The following is a 15,831-nucleotide window of genomic DNA, read 5'->3' on the forward strand; positions in this document are numbered from 1 at the left end:
TAGTTACTAGACAAGGGAGCTTCAAAAAAAGTTGTGGAAAAATAGAATGAAAAGATAATGGATTTTTCCAAGAACATTTTGAAGATCCCTTATATAACTTCTCTGAAGCTAGTGAAAGGCATATTAGGTGGAGCTTTTTTGCTTCACTTATATTTGTGGTTAAAATTATAACAGCTCATAGCTTTTAAAGACAATGGCTATATATTTTTTTATTTTAAAAGAGACACTAAATTTTTGTGTATCTAATATTTCAATTTGGCAGCTAAAGTTTTTATTTCAAAGTTTAACTTTTGAGATGATTAGAACTCTTGTATAGTTCCTATCATTTGTGCTTTCTTGTATGGATACCTCTAATTTCAATAGAATGATTTTTATCTTTAGTATCTTTAATATTCAGAGAAAGTAGTTTATCTTTTTTAAAAATATAAACTAGCTTATTTTTTGTTGTTGTTGTTGTTATTGAAAGCAGAGTGGTGTTGAGGGCAAGAAGGAGACTAGAAGGGAATGAAGTACATTATTTAAATAAAAAATCAAAATGAACAGTTCACATACTTTGGTGTTTGTTCATTTTATTTGTGCAAGAGTGCTGGTCATGTCAGAGGTATTTGAAACGGTTGGTTCAGTAATTTGGCCTACTATCTTTTTTTCTCTATAACAGTTTTTCTGTTTTCTACTACACCTTGCACATCTACCAATCCAAGACACCCTGTAGGTGAGTATTTTTCTAGTTATAAAATGGCATCACTTGTTCCCAAACCAATTGCCGCTTCACTAAAACTAGATTTTATTTTTCTAGTTTGTATTATCTGGTTGATTTCACAGATTGTATATTGCCCCACAACTTTAATAAAAGTCACTAGCAAACTGTAAAAGAGCTATTTTTATATTATAGACAAATCACAAGAGGAAGAATTTTTTTTTCTGTATTTTTCTAATAACTTCCTCTAAAACTCTATTCTCAGTCTCTGTTCTTTTTTAATTATCTTAAAATTGTAGAATTAGGGTAAGTTGGTTTGTATGTTTAAATAAAGCATGAAAGTTTCTTTTAACATTCTGAGATAACATAAAGAATTAAAAAACACACTGCTTTAATATTAGTCAGACCCATTGCCGTCGAGTTGTTTCTGACTCACCAGGACCCTCTATGACAGAGTAGAAATGTCCCACAGAGTTGTCAAGGCAGTAAGTCTTAACAGAAGCTGACTGTCACATCTCTCTCTTGCCGAGGGTATGATAGGTTTGAACTGTTAACCTTTCTGCTTGGCAGCCGAGTATCAATCACTGTGCCACCAGTGCTACTTCCTTTAATAGTACTTAATTTTTTTTTTTTTTCAAAGAAATCAAGGATGCTACCCCTGAAAGATTTAAAAATAAATTTCGATACTATTCCTTAGAGATTGGTATTTCATATAGTTACTTTAATTTTCACTTCAGATAATTATGCATTCATGAACCATGACTTCTAGAAAGTCCAGGCCTATTTATTTCTCTATACTCATCTTAGACATTTTCTTTTGTCCTATTATTTTTTCCCTTGATATTTCGAACATAGTTTTAATGAGTCTACAAATAAGGACATTTTCTTAATGCGTTTGATATCAAAGGTTAATAGAATATCCTGATCAATTTAGAGAGGACTAGATGAAAACTGAAAGAAATAGGAGAAAAAACACCAAAAACCAAAACAACCCTAGACCTACTCTTTTATGGCTTACGATGCTCATATCTAGTTCAGTGTTGCAAATACATTTAAAATACTTACGGTCTTGTTATTTAACTTCTTGTTTTATAGAGTTTTTAATCACTCAACCTTGTATTGTTGTGCCCATCTTCTTATGTCAGTAGCTGGATATTCTCCACACACCTTCCTAGAAAACCAAATCCAGAAGAATGAAACAATTTCATTTTTTAAAGGCATGCTTTCTTATTTCCTTGGACCCTGGGCGTGTGATGATTTGCATGATTGAATTAATTAGGTGGTTAAGATTTTGAGGTTTCTCAGTACATTTTAGCTCTTTAATCTTTTTCGTATAGTCGTATTTCTCTCCGGTTGATATTCCTAGTTTTACTAGAATACGGTGGGGAGTTCGAGAGCGACCAATAGTCACTGTCTTCCACATACCATGCCTGGTTTGGGTGACATGTAATACATATATTTAAAACAAATACTTCATTTGCCATTGTGCTCCTCTGTGCTTCTTTCCTTTTTCCAATACTTATGCATCTTTTTCGCTTATGAATCTTCTGTAAGAGCTCCGGGAGGAAAGATCCTTGCATTTTCAAGTTCCAGAATAGGAGGGTGTATGCTTCTAAAAAGTTCAAAATTTGAGAGTCTTGAAGGAGTTGTGCTATACAATAGTTCTGGATTGGTGGATATGCAAATATTGAAGGAAAGAAAGGGACAATCTTTACTTTGGATGTGAGTGATCATAATACCAGTATTTCAAATTTTGAGGAAATTTTTTATTTGAACATTTTTCATTTGTTTGTTAATTGACCTTACAGTGTATTTAATTTCACACAGTACACTTAAAACTGTATAAAATGTATTATTGTAAAAATTCATGTAAGTGGTAAGTTTACTCATTAACAAAGCAATCCTTTTGATTCTTAGGAATGTTTCCAATAATCCTCATCATTGTTGATTTTAGGCTCATATTCCTGCATTGTGCTTATTCTGCATTGTACCTTATTCTGTGTAGGTACTATAGAGCCAATTCCAACTCGGAGTGACCCATGTGACAGAGCTGATCTGCTCCACAGGATATTCTAGGCTATAATCTTTATGGACGACATTACCAGCTCTTTCTTCTGTGGAGGGAGCTGTTGGGTACGGGTTTATATTACCAACTGTTCAGTTAGCAGCTGAGTGCTTCACTGATTTGCCACCAGGGCTAGGGCTCTTTTACATGTTACATAGGGGCTCATTGAGTCGGAATTGATTTGGTGGCAGCAGGTTTTTAAATTGTAATGTGTTGGTTTAAAAGAAGAGCTAACTAGAGAATTTTAGGAATATAGTTCTTGGATTGAAGCAGATTTCTATACTCTAGCTTATTAAAAAGTATTGAAAAGATGTCATTTTAACATTTGAGAATTTGTTGCTGGCCCTATTGAACTGCTGACTTACCCTTACATGGATATAATGGTGCTTTGCAACTTTCTAATAGCCAGCCTGGTCCTTTTTAGTATGTGTTCACCAAGTGAGACTAAAGCTGTGGTTTTGACTCTTTTTAACACCTAAAGAAAAACTTCATTTTGTATTTTGTATCAAAAGAAGTATCTCAGAGTCCTTTGTTAATTTATTTTTTGCTTTTTAAAAGAATAAAGATATTTTGTGACTATTTTATATAAGATTGAAGTCAGATAAATGGTGATGAGCAAGTAGTTCAGTAGGTAGTTCATTATTTTTAAGTTCTAGGGAGATATATCGTAGTGAAAATATTTCATTCATATGTTGAGTGATTTTAGGCAGTGTGCACAAATACAAGGGAGCTTCAAAAAGTATGTGGAAAAAATTCCATTTTCCCACAAACTTTTACATGGGTTACATATGTTGTTAGGTGCCTTTGTGTTGGTTCCAACTCATAGCGTCTTTGTGTAAAGTTTCCGAGGAGTGATTGGTGGGTTTGAACTGTTGACCTGTGGTTAGCAATCCAGTGCCACACCAGGAGTCCTGGATGACATATAGGTGCATTTTTTTCTATGGTCTATTTTTTTTTTCCTTTGGTATTTCTTGTAATAAGTAGAATAATTTAATGCATTTATACTATTTTTAAAACCCACTGCTGTTGAGTTGATTCCAACTCATAGTGACCCTGTAGGGCAGAGTAGAACTGCTCTGTTTGGTTTTCGAGGCTGTACGTCTTTATAGGAGCAGAAAGCCTCATCTAACTCCTAAGGAGTAGCTGGTGAGTTTCAACTGCCGACCTGGTGGTTAGCAGCCCAATAATTATGGCACCAAGGCGCTTTTTATTATATTTGTTGTATATATTGTTGCTGTTAAGTGCTGTTGAGTAAGTTTTGATTCATAACGACCCTGCATAGGGTTTCCAATTGGTGGGTTTGAACGGCCAACCTTGCAGATAGCAGTCTCATAGCGTCACAGAAGGCATCTACTTATACCATTAATATTTAATAAATTGTCATTGTTAAGTGATGTTAAGTCGATTCCAACTCCTAGAGAACCTTGTATAGGGTTTCTTGGGAGCAGCTAGTAAGCTTGAACTGCTGATCTTGCGATTCAAATCGACCTTGCAGTCCAGCGCATTAACCCACAGTGCTACACTAGGACTCCATACACTAAGTGTTGTTGTTAAGTGCCATTGAGTTGGTTCTGACTCATAGTGACCCTGTATAGGGTTTTGGAGGAGTGGCTGGTAAGCTTGAAATGCTGATTTGCAGTTCAAACTGACATTGCAATCCAGTGCATTAACCTGCAGTTCCACACCAGGACTCCTAAGGAGTAATTAAATTGAAAAGAGTGTACTTTTTTTTTTTCTTTTGAATGGGGCAAAGATAAGATAACAAGTTGTATGTAAGGGGTTATGTATCATATCTTAAAGAACTTAAGTATTTGGGCTGAAGCTAGTAACAGAAAGAGTCTTGGAACACTTCTTGATTTTGAAGGTTACTGGTAGAGTTTAGAATATCAATTTTAGTGTTTTAATGCTAGTTTTTTTTCCCTAAATTAGATTTTTCGTGAAGCTCGAAGAACAGTACCTAGTATTGTTTATATGCCTCACATTGGTGATTGGTGGGAAGCTGTCAGTGAAACTGTGAGAGCAACTTTTCTGACATTGCTACAAGATATACCATCATTTTCACCTATATTTTTATTGTCTACCTCCGAAACCATGTACAGTGAACTACCTGAAGAGGTAAGATTAAAGATTTATCTTATTATATTGTTTTAAAATATATGACCTTATAAATGAGACACATTATTTACAATAAAATTAATACCATCAGGAATCATAACTATTATACATTTCTATGTAACTTAAGACAAATTCTAAGTTTCAGTTTCATTTTTTGGTAGAATATTAATATGTTTCTCAGTATTATTATGAAGATTTTTAAAGAAAATTCATGCTTAGCATAGAACCTGACATGTAGTAACTATGAAGAAAATCTTAGCTGCATCACCAATACGATTCTCTTCTTCATCATTAGCATCCTTTAGATTATGTGGTGGGATTTCATCTTTTAGCTCTTTAGTTGGTGTTAGTTTTCAATACACATATTTTCAAATCTGAAATTTACCTTCTGAGTTTAACTCCAATGTATATTTAATTTATTAGAATCATAGATAGAATCATGTATGAGTCAGAAAAATTAGTAGATCAAATCATGTGAATGAAATTTGTTTTTGAAAAAAATGTTTTAAAACTTTGACCTTACTAGGTTTTACAATAATCTCCTTAAGAAATGCTTAGAAATATTTTACACAGGAGACACAGTAGGAATGATACTCATATAAAATACTTGAATGTTTTAAATGTTAGTAGAATGCAGTAGTAATGTACTGACTTTTACTAGTCTTTTGCTTTTGGATAAATGTTTGAATTTCAGTTTCCTCATCTATATAATACGGGTAATGACACAGAGTATTGTTGGTGTGAGACACTATATGTGAATTTATTTTGGAAACCGTAGAGCTATAAAATGTTTGGTATTTTACTAGTCTTCTAAAATAGGAATGCAGTTGAAGTTGATTTGGAAGAATGGACTGAACCTAGACATAACCTTAGAACCACTTTTTAAATCAGTTCCTTACTGTCAACTAGTTTTACTATCATTTTATATAAATAAAAAAAGAAAGAAAGACAATTTGGGATAATTAGAGGTTCTGGTTGGCAATATAGAATTATGTGAATTTTTCCCTTTAATTTGTTGGAAGCATTTGAAAGTAAGAGTCTTATGTTTGTATCTTCTTGATACAGCAGTTTTTATTTTGCCTACTTCTGTTGTCTATAATTTTACATACATAATTTTACTATCAGTTTATTTTTTTAAAAGTTAATACTACATTTTATACATTTTCAGCACTGCTATATTGTCTTATTTAATGTATTCAAAAAGCCATTATTTATTTGCCAATAACCTTACTTGGTAGTTAAATATTAGAAACTTCTTAGTACTAAATCCTGAAATTTCTGTTTATTTCCTTGTTGTATCCTGTACTCCTTACTCTTACTAACCAAGTAACTACTTGTCTTGGACCGGGGGTTCTCTAGGGAACCAAAACCATTGAAGTTTATATATGTATATATGTTGTTATTAAGTGTCGTCAAGTAGATTCCTACTCATAGTGACCCTATATAGGGTTTCCAAGGAGTGGCTGGTGAGTTTGAACCACTGATCATGAAGTTCAAACAACTTTGCAGTCTAACGCATTAAAGAACTGCCTTTTATGAGTTTACAAAATCCAAAGACAAAATAAGAAAATCTCATCTTTTAGAGCCCTTATGACATTCTCTTGTAAATGTTTCTTTATGTCTCTATTTTTATATCTCAGTGTAAGTTTGTAAACAAGAGAATGCATTAGGATACTGGGACAAATGTTAAAACTTTATTGTTCATACTAGTTTAACAATTTTGTATGTATGTACTTTATAATATAAATAGAGTAGTATATATAAATGTGCATTTTCTAGAGGGTATATTTTCAATTTGCTTTCACCATTATGGAGTATGATCCAAAAAAATTGGAAATCATGACTTTTGACCAGCTCTTCTTAAACATTGGTCTGGGAAACTTTGGGTGCCCCTAAGGAGCTCTGGTAGCGTAGTGGTTACGAATCGGGCTGCGAACCTTAAGGTCAGCGGTTCGAAACTACCAGCCGCTCCACGGGAGAAAGATGAGGCTTTCTACTCCCGTAAAGATTTACACCCTCGGAAACCCTGTACAGGGTCGCTATGGGTCGGAACCAACTCGATAGCACTTAACAACAACAACAACACCTTTTCATAGGATTGTTATAGTCCTCCTTTTCTAATTATTTATCTATTTGAGGCTGCATTTTCTTCATGTATTTCAGTCAAAACAATATACTGTAGCAAATTGATTACAGAAGTCAATCTGAGAATTCATTTGCTTCCATTAAGCCAGGCATTTGAAGAATTTGGAACAATGCTAGTTTTCTCATTGAATTGTATGTATTTCATGTTATATATACTTTTTGAAAAAAAATGTTTTTCTAAAGAAATAAACTTTTAAAATATTAATATGAGATATGTTTGTTTTTTGAATGAATAAATTATTTTAAATGTTTTATAGTTTTAATTTTTATGTGTAATTATTGACAGATATGACCAACATAAAAGCTCCTTGGAGTCCTCAGTACTTCTTAAGAGTGTAAAGCAGTCCTGACTAGACGTTTGAGAACCTCTGTGGAGACCATGAGCTCTGTAAGGGGAGAGGACTGTCTTACTTACTTTCACGTCTCCAGTTTCTAGCTATTAGGGATCCCTTGCTCTTTCATATAAATTTGAGTGTTGGCTTCCATTTCTGTAAGGAAGGCTGTTGGAAATTTAGGCCTTCTTAAGTTTTTTTTTTGAAAGATCCCTGGTAATGCTGTAGAATAAGCGCTAGACTGCTAGCCACAAGGTCGGCAGTTCAAACCCATTAGCCACTCCTTGGGAGAAAGATGAAGTTTTTTGTTTCTTTGAGGATTTACAGCCTCGGAAACCCTATACAAGGTCCTGTGAGTTGGAATCGACTTGATAGCAGTGAGTTTCAGTATGGCATTAGTATCTTTTAATTTGAGTGTCTTTCATAGTTTTCTGTGTACAGATCTTTCACTTTCTTGGTTAAATATACTTTTAGGTACTTAATTATTTCATATGTTTTATAAATGACAACGTTTCCTTAATCTTTTTTTTTTCCATCTTTCTCATTGCTGATGTATAGAAATAGAATTAATTTTGGTATATTGATCTTGTCACCTTGTCACCTGCCACTCTACTGAATTCATTTATTAGTTTCAGTAGCTTTCTTTAGAAGTGTGGGGATTTTCTGTGTATAGGATAAAAAGGGATGGTTTTACTTTCTCCTTCTTGATTTGATACCTTTTATTTATTTATTTATTTTCTTGCCCCGTTACTCTGGCTATGACTTTCAGAACAATGTTGCATAACAGTGGTGAGAGTGCCTTCTTGTCTTGTTACTGATCTTAATAAGAAAGCTCACAGTCTTTTTCTATGGAGTATGATGTTAGCTGTGGTTTTTTCATAAATTCCCTTTAGTATATTGAGGAATATCTCTTACTGAAAGGAGCTCTGGTAGCGTAGTGGTTATGAATCGGGCTGCAAACCTTAAGGTCAGTGGTTCGAAACTACCAGCCGCTCCGCGGGAGAAAGATGAGGCTTTCTACTCCCGTAAGGATTTACACCCTCGGAAACCCTGTACAGGGTCGCTATGGGTCGGAACCGACTCGAAGGCACTTCACAACAACAACAACAACATCTCTTACTGAGTGCTTTTCTCATGAAAGTGTATTGAATTTTGTCAAATGACTTTTCAATTGAGGTGATTATATGGTTCTTTTCACATGTTCAGTTAATGTCATATATTGACTGATTTTCTAATGTTGAACTACCCTTGCATTCCTGGAATAAATTCCACTTGGTCATAGTGTATGCCTAATACCAAAATGAATCTGTTGTCAAGTGGATTTTGACTCATAGTGACCCTGTAGGACAGAACAGAACTGCAACACCATAGGGGTTTTCAAGGCTGTAAATCTTTGTGGAGGCAGATTGCCGTATCTTTCTCCATGGAGCGACTTATGGGTTCGAACTGTTGATCTTTTGGTTAGCAGCCAAATGCTAAATCAATCCACCACCAGAATTTTTAATGGTGTATAATTATTTTTAAATGTTTGTGGATTTATTTGCTATATTTTGTCAAGGATTTTGACATCCATATTCATTATAATATTCTATAATATTCTTTTCTTGTGATGTTTAGATTTACTCTTTATATGCTTTTAGCCTAAAACACAGTATTTAAAAAATTATAAGAATGAAGGATATTTAAAACTGAAGCTAAATATTTTGTCATCCTTGAACAAAATCACAGTACTCCTAGGGCATTAGGTTTTGTTTATTTTTGAGACCCAATCAGTTTTAGCTATTTTTGCTTTATCTTATGTACTTCTTTGTCCCTATCCCTTGCAGGGTCTTTCCTCTGTGTTTCAGCTTCTGTTATGGCACTTGCAGCCTGGTATCATAATGTTGTTAAGGTTGTCCAATCAAGAGTACAACTGCCCCGTAGAGTTTTTTAGGCTGCAATATATATAGGGTCTCTGGTGTGGTGCTATAGGATCAGCACTGGACTGTGAACCACAAGGTTGGCAGTTCACACCCACCAGTTGCTCCTTGGAAAACCTATACAGGGTTGCTATGAGTCGGAACTGACCCGAAGGCACTTAACAACAACAACAACAACAACAATCTTTATAGGATCTGCCTATCAGATCTTTCTCCTGTGGAATCTTAGGTGAACTGGTGTGAGGGTCCAATCTGTCAACCTTTCAGTTAGTAACTGAGCACTTGACTGCTGTTAAACCAGGGATCCTTCCAGTAAGTAGTTAGACAAAACAAATTGAGTGAATTATCCAAATTTACCACAAATGTGTGGTCAAACTTTGGCTAAACTGCTGTTGTTTTGAATGCCAATCCAATATTTCTACCCTGTCATGGATGGTTCTTCTTTCCATTCTGTGACTATGTCCCTATTTTGTTGTTTCCATTTTCAGTTAGTATGGGCGGCAGAATCACAAGCTTTATCTGTTCTGTATATTCTTACTAAGCACACCAATATAACAGGCACAGTAGCATATACAGGAAAATAGATAAATAAGAAATGATACCTGTTTTCAAGGAACTTGGTGTCTCGAAGGTAGGCAATAGGATAAATCTTAGACTACAAACCACAGGGTCAGCAGTTCAAGCTCACCAGCTGCGTGAGAGAAAGATGAGGCTTTTTCTGTTCCCTCAAAAATTTATAGCCTTGAAAACCGTATACAGGGTCCAACTTGATAACACTTAACAACAGCAACATAAAAACATGTAAGTTAAATAAACTGTTAACTGAGAATCTTGTGTGGAAAGTAGTATGATTATAGAGTATTTTGTTAAGAGAATAAGTGTAGATTATTTACAGTGCAGCCAAGATTCCAGAAGATACATTGGAATAGACTTGGTAGGAGAAAGAGTACAGGAGGGAAAATCAGTGCTTAAAAAGTACAAAGAAACATGAGGATGAAAAGTCATTGTTTAACAGCTCTTTATTGCAGATTCTAGGTAATTACTTTTCAAATCTTATGCAATAGGTCTTAGCGTTTGTTGCTATCTGATTATATTATAGTTATCCTTTTTGGTGTTATTTGTTCACTTTTCCAGATATAGCCTCATAATTAGATTATTCTACCATTCTTGTTTTTCTTTGAGGTTGAACCTCACAACCATATAGCCCAGGACTAGGTCAGCTCTACTTGTATAAATATTCAATGAACATTGAAATTGCTACTTTAAATTGAAGAAATTATGATTTGGTATAACATGTAAGCTTTTAATTCTCTCTCTGTATCTAATGTCTTTTTGTGTGTGTGTGTATGTGTGTAGATTAAATGTATCTTTAGAATACAATACGAAGAGGTCTTATATATTCAAAGGCCTATTGAAGAAGACAGAAGAAAATTTTTCCAAGAATTGATTCTCAATCAGGCATCAATGGCTCCACCACGAAGAAAACACACCGGTAAAGCCCCTCAAGTCATTAGGGAAATGAGGGGGGGTGGAATTAAAAATATGAATGTCCTTTCTTAGAGTCTGGAATTTTTAAATCATTTCCTCGTGGACACAGAGTTTGTTAGGTTCTAATAAATTGAACCATGTAGAAGCCGCACTATGGTCACCCAAATTGAGGAATTTGGGGAGTACAGCGTAAATATTAAAGCTGTACTGATAGGTGACTATTAGTTAAGTATACCCCTTATTACTTCAGACCTGATGCTCTGGTAAATTTCACATTGTGAGACTCAAAAAGCCACAGGGTTCTGTCAGCTGTAGTCACTTTTAAGTACATGAATTGTCAGGTTGTAAAGAACAAGTGTGTTGTGGACCAGAAACAACAGGTATTGATATGGCTGAGTGTCCATTAGAACATTTGCTTTTTTTGGTTTATTTATTTATTTAAAAAATACTTCTTTTACATCTATTATGTTAAATGACTTATGTTAGTCACTTGAAAATCTTTCATGTCTCAGTTGTAAGCGTTTGATATTTCTTGGGATTGAGCACATTAAGAAGGGCCTCAAGAACTTGTCAGATTTAAGTTCAAGTAAGGACTATATTCTAAACCATTGAAAAGATCATTTCTTTTACTAATCTTTAAAATACATAAATAAATAAGATGTCTTAATTTATTAATGTAACCTTTGCTAGGAAATAGTAATCCTGTTTGGTAAAATAGTTTATGCCTTTTCTTCCTTTGTTCTATCTTTAATGTTTCTCAAAGCAGATTTTGTAGGATGTCATATAAGTTTGCGCCTTTATCAAATTCTTAGCTGTTAATATTTTTTCCACTTGTCTTTATTGTCTGTTTTTTCTAATTGGTTATATTACCCAAACTTTTATAATTCTTTTGCTCTTTAGTAGGATTCTTTATAAAAATTCTCAATGTTTTGAGAATTAGCATGTTTAATAGCTGTAATCATGGGGTTTTTCTCCCAGAAGTTTTGGGAAATTCATTGTGTAGAGTATACCTTCTGGTTGACTATTGGTTGTTACCTTTTGTTAACTTTAAATACGAATGTTTCAGATATTCACTATGTAAATTATTTAATTTACTATGGCATCTTGTATGCTTTTAGATATATTTTAGTCCCATAATCTGAATTTTTGTGTTTAGGATTGGCATGGTTTTGTGTTTTTTTAATTAAGAATAATTTTTTTTAAAAGTTTTTATTGTAAATTATGTGATAGTTTACATGGGAGAAGATTAGCTTTACAATTCATCCTATTTTATTTTGTTTCATTGCAATGATTACAGTTCTCTGTATGCATCATCAAACAGCCAGAGGGTACATCCCACAAGCCTGCCCCCTGGGATTGGCATAGTTTTTTAAAGTTACTTTTGTTGAATTTTATTTTTCATTTTCTAGGCTATTTAGAAACCAGTGAAATACAGTTGACCCTTGAACAATGTAAGGTGTAGGAGGCCACTAGGGTTGCCAGCTTCCTATGCAGTAAAAAATTTGCATATAATTTATAATACTTAGAATTTTGATCGCAAGCTTCAGTTTGATATCAGGAATATCTTTAAAAATATTAGATCATACTATGATTGTTGTTGTTAAGTGCTATCAAGTCAGTTCTGACTCATAGTAACCTAGTATAGGGTTTCTGAGGAGCAGCTGGTGGGTTTGAACTGCTGACCTTGTGGCTTGCAGTGCTTATCCTTCAGTGCCACATCAGGACTTCATATTTTGATTGGGAAAGTTAATCCTTATCCTTTAATAGGATTTTTATTTAGGTTTAGGTAGAGAATATCATGGATTTTATGTATGATACTTTAAACTGAGTTTTTCTTTGAATCGCTTTGCTCCCAAGCACCATTCACTGTACTAAGAATATAAAGGTAGGAGACTTTCATAAAATTAGAATTTATTTGAGGACAGGAAGGATGAAAGAATTTTTAACTAGCTCATTTTATTTATATGCATATAAGGCAACCCCATTTTGAAAAACAGGTTTTAAACTAAATTGACTATATCAAATCAGTATACAGTATTTTACTCTGCAGATATTTATATTGATTTTAAGTAAATTTTTATAAGTTTTATGTCAGTAATATTTTAGAGTGAAATTATTTGAAATCAGTTATGCTTTAAAGGAGTCCAAGGGTAAACACTGTATTGCTAACCACAGAATCAGCAGTTCACACCCACTAGCTACTTCTCAGAAACCCTGACTCAGTGGCACTTAACAGCAACAGTTGTGAGGTAAGGAGCTTTGTGGTATGAGAGTTAAGCACTTGGCTGACCACTGAAAGGTTAGTGATTCAAATCCATGCTCCATGGGAAAAGGTGTGGCAACTACTTCCATGAAGATGTGTTGCTATTGTTGTGAAGTGCCGTCCAGTCAGTTCCGACCCATAGTGACACTGTATAGGGGTCTGAGGAGCCACTGTTGAGCTTGAAATGCTGACTTGCAGTTCAAATGGCTTTGCAGTGTGGCGCATTAACCCACAGTGCCACAAATAAATATTACAGCATTAGAAACCCTATGGTGCTCTTATACCCTGTCCTATATGGTTGCTGTGGGTTGGAATCAACTTGATGGCAATGTTTGTTTTTTTTTAAATGACAAGTTATTTTATAAAGTGAACTTATTTCCTAATTTACTTTTTGTTTTCATTCAGATTTTTGCTTATTTGAATGACATGGGTCACATATATTTGTAATTCACCTTTTCTTAAAAGAAAATTTGAGTAAATGCCAGAAAAGTAGTTTAGGACTGTGCCATACCGGATTGAAATCCTAACAGCTTCTTCTGTTTTCTTTAGCTCTTTGTGCTATGGAAGTGCTTCCTCTTGCACTACCTTCCCCACCTCGCCAATTATCAGAATCAGAAAAAACTCGGATGGAGGACCAGGAGGAAAATACTTTAAGAGAATTGCGGTTGTTTCTCAGAGATGTAACCAAGAGGCTGGCCACAGATAAACGCTTTAACATCTTCAGCAAACCGGTGGATATTGAAGAGGTCTTGTTTCAGTAGTGTGCAAACAGTGAAGTTGAACTGGCTAAAAGAAAAAAATATTGACATCTTTTTTTGGAAGGAAAAAAACAAAGGCATGGATGAATATTACCCCTAGCCTGTAAAATTATAATCCATGTGATAATTACCCACATCATCAGCAAACATCTGGTGACTCTTGGGTAAAATTAGTGACTGACTTGTATCTCTCCTGTTAATTATTATCGATCCTTGGGATCTCTTACTCTTCAATTTAAGAAGAGCATTAAAAGTTACTTTGTCCATACTAGACTATTTTTATTCCAGGATAAATCCTGATCACAAAACTTTATTAATGTTAACCAATGAGTGCCAGTTAGTATTGGCATTTCCCAAATGGCATATACATCATCAAAAGGAATGGATAAGATACCTAAAATTTCTTTATACTTAATATTTTGGAAATGCCTGTGGATAAGCTGCTGTTTGAAGTTAAGCACATCGAATGCAGCTAAAATTATTTTTTCCTCCAAGGTTTTCTCTGTTCCTGGTGGAAAATTTCTCACTTTTTCTGTGTATTGTTTTGTGTGCTTGTCAGAGCATGGTTTGTGATAATGAGTTAAGAAATTTTCCATTTGGAATCTACCATGATAGTATGGGCTATTATTATTTTAGATTATAATTGTTATTTTTTTATCCTGGGATAATATAGTGTGTGGATGACCACAACATAATCTTTACTGGCCTTCTTCTTATAGTTCAGACTCCATGTTTGAACAGTGTTGGTGTTTCTAGTTTTGATTTTTTTTTCTTTTTTGATTTAAATTATGAAATGATTCAACGTTAATGTCACGTCTTAGTTGTAAAATCTGTGCTTTTGTGGAACCATTACTTCATGTGTGACTGGAAACTGTGAGCTATCACTACGGTACCCTGCCCTCCCCCACCCCAATCAAGTCTGAAAATATTTGTACTTTTCCTTTTCGTGGAATAAAGGGATTATTATTTTTTTCTTTTTTTTCAAGTATATTCATCCCAGTACGTAGTTTTTTGTAGCTAAGGAAATTGAGTCTCTGTTAGATTATACAGTTGGCAAGTGACATAGCCACAATTTGAAATTTTTTAAAATTCCAAGTTCATTTGCTTAATACTATATCACAGTTACCTATCTCACCTACCCCTTTACTGCCCTTCCAACTCGGAAAACAAGACCTGCCTAATTTGCTTTTCAGTTGATAAATATCACTTTATTAGAGGGATTTTTTTTTTTTTCCTTCGTGTATAGTGTTTTCAGATAACCTTAAAACTATCAGCCAAGTTTAAAGATTATTTTAAATACCTTCTTCCCCATACCCCAAATTTGGATATGTTTGAACTCTCATACTTCTTGAGGATAAGAGCTTGCCCCAAGACAGCTTCCCATGTTTGGAATAAATCAATATTGCCTTGGCTCAAGAAACTTTTTTCTTTCTGACCAGAGAGATTGTCAGATTTTAAATGCCATCGGCAACTGAGTACAAGTTTTGTAAATGATAGTAAGGCAGTGTAAAAGGATAGAAAGCTGGTCAGATAAAATTTGTATGTAAGGGTTGAATTATCTTCCGTTTGTTTCTTTCTTTGTTCCTTTTGTCTCAGGTTTATTCTGCTACTGGTTCTTTATCTACTCTTAAATATTGGAGTTCTTGGGAAGAATTAGAGAGGGGAAACAAGATGGCATTTAGATAACCCAAAACACAAAGTTTATATTCAAAAAATGAATTTTAAGTGTTTAAAAACTATTAAATTCTAAAGCCAATGGCAGAGAAGATAAAACATTGAGAAAATAAATGTTGAATTTTAAACTAAACATAGGTACTAAAACTTTATGGCTTTTAGTGCTATGAATTTTATATTTTACAGCTTATAAAATATTTTCTACATGTATACAGGGCATGCTAAGTACCAGCCAGAGTACAACTAATATCTTCTGATTTATAGCTCTACTATCTTCCCTAAAGGAGCTCTGGTAGCGTAGTGGTTACGAATCGGGCTGCGAACCTTAAGGTCAGCGGTTCGAAACTACCAGCCGCTCCGCGGGAGAAAGATGAG

At 34.2% G+C, this 15,831-nt stretch overlaps 1 protein-coding gene across 2 annotated transcripts in view; it reads left to right on the forward strand.

The window, feature by feature from the left end:
• Positions 1-15,831, forward strand: part of ATAD2B (ATPase family, AAA domain containing 2B) — a 235,328-nt gene that overhangs the window by 152,855 nt on the left and 66,642 nt on the right. Inside the window, exons 19-21 of one of the 2 annotated variants that reach the window (XM_006835245.1) lie at positions 4,692-4,877; positions 10,630-10,765; positions 13,574-13,770. In XM_006835245.1, coding sequence (XP_006835308.1) covers positions 4,692-4,877; positions 10,630-10,765; positions 13,574-13,770 — 519 coding nt within the window. The remainder of the gene's footprint in view (positions 1-4,691; positions 4,878-10,629; positions 10,766-13,573; positions 13,771-15,831) is intronic. The other variant, XM_006835246.1, reaches the window with a different exon arrangement.

This window comes from Chrysochloris asiatica, unplaced genomic scaffold (assembly GCF_000296735.1).
Source record: "Chrysochloris asiatica unplaced genomic scaffold, ChrAsi1.0 scaffold00016, whole genome shotgun sequence".
NCBI lineage: Eukaryota > Metazoa > Chordata > Mammalia > Afrosoricida > Chrysochloridae > Chrysochloris > Chrysochloris asiatica.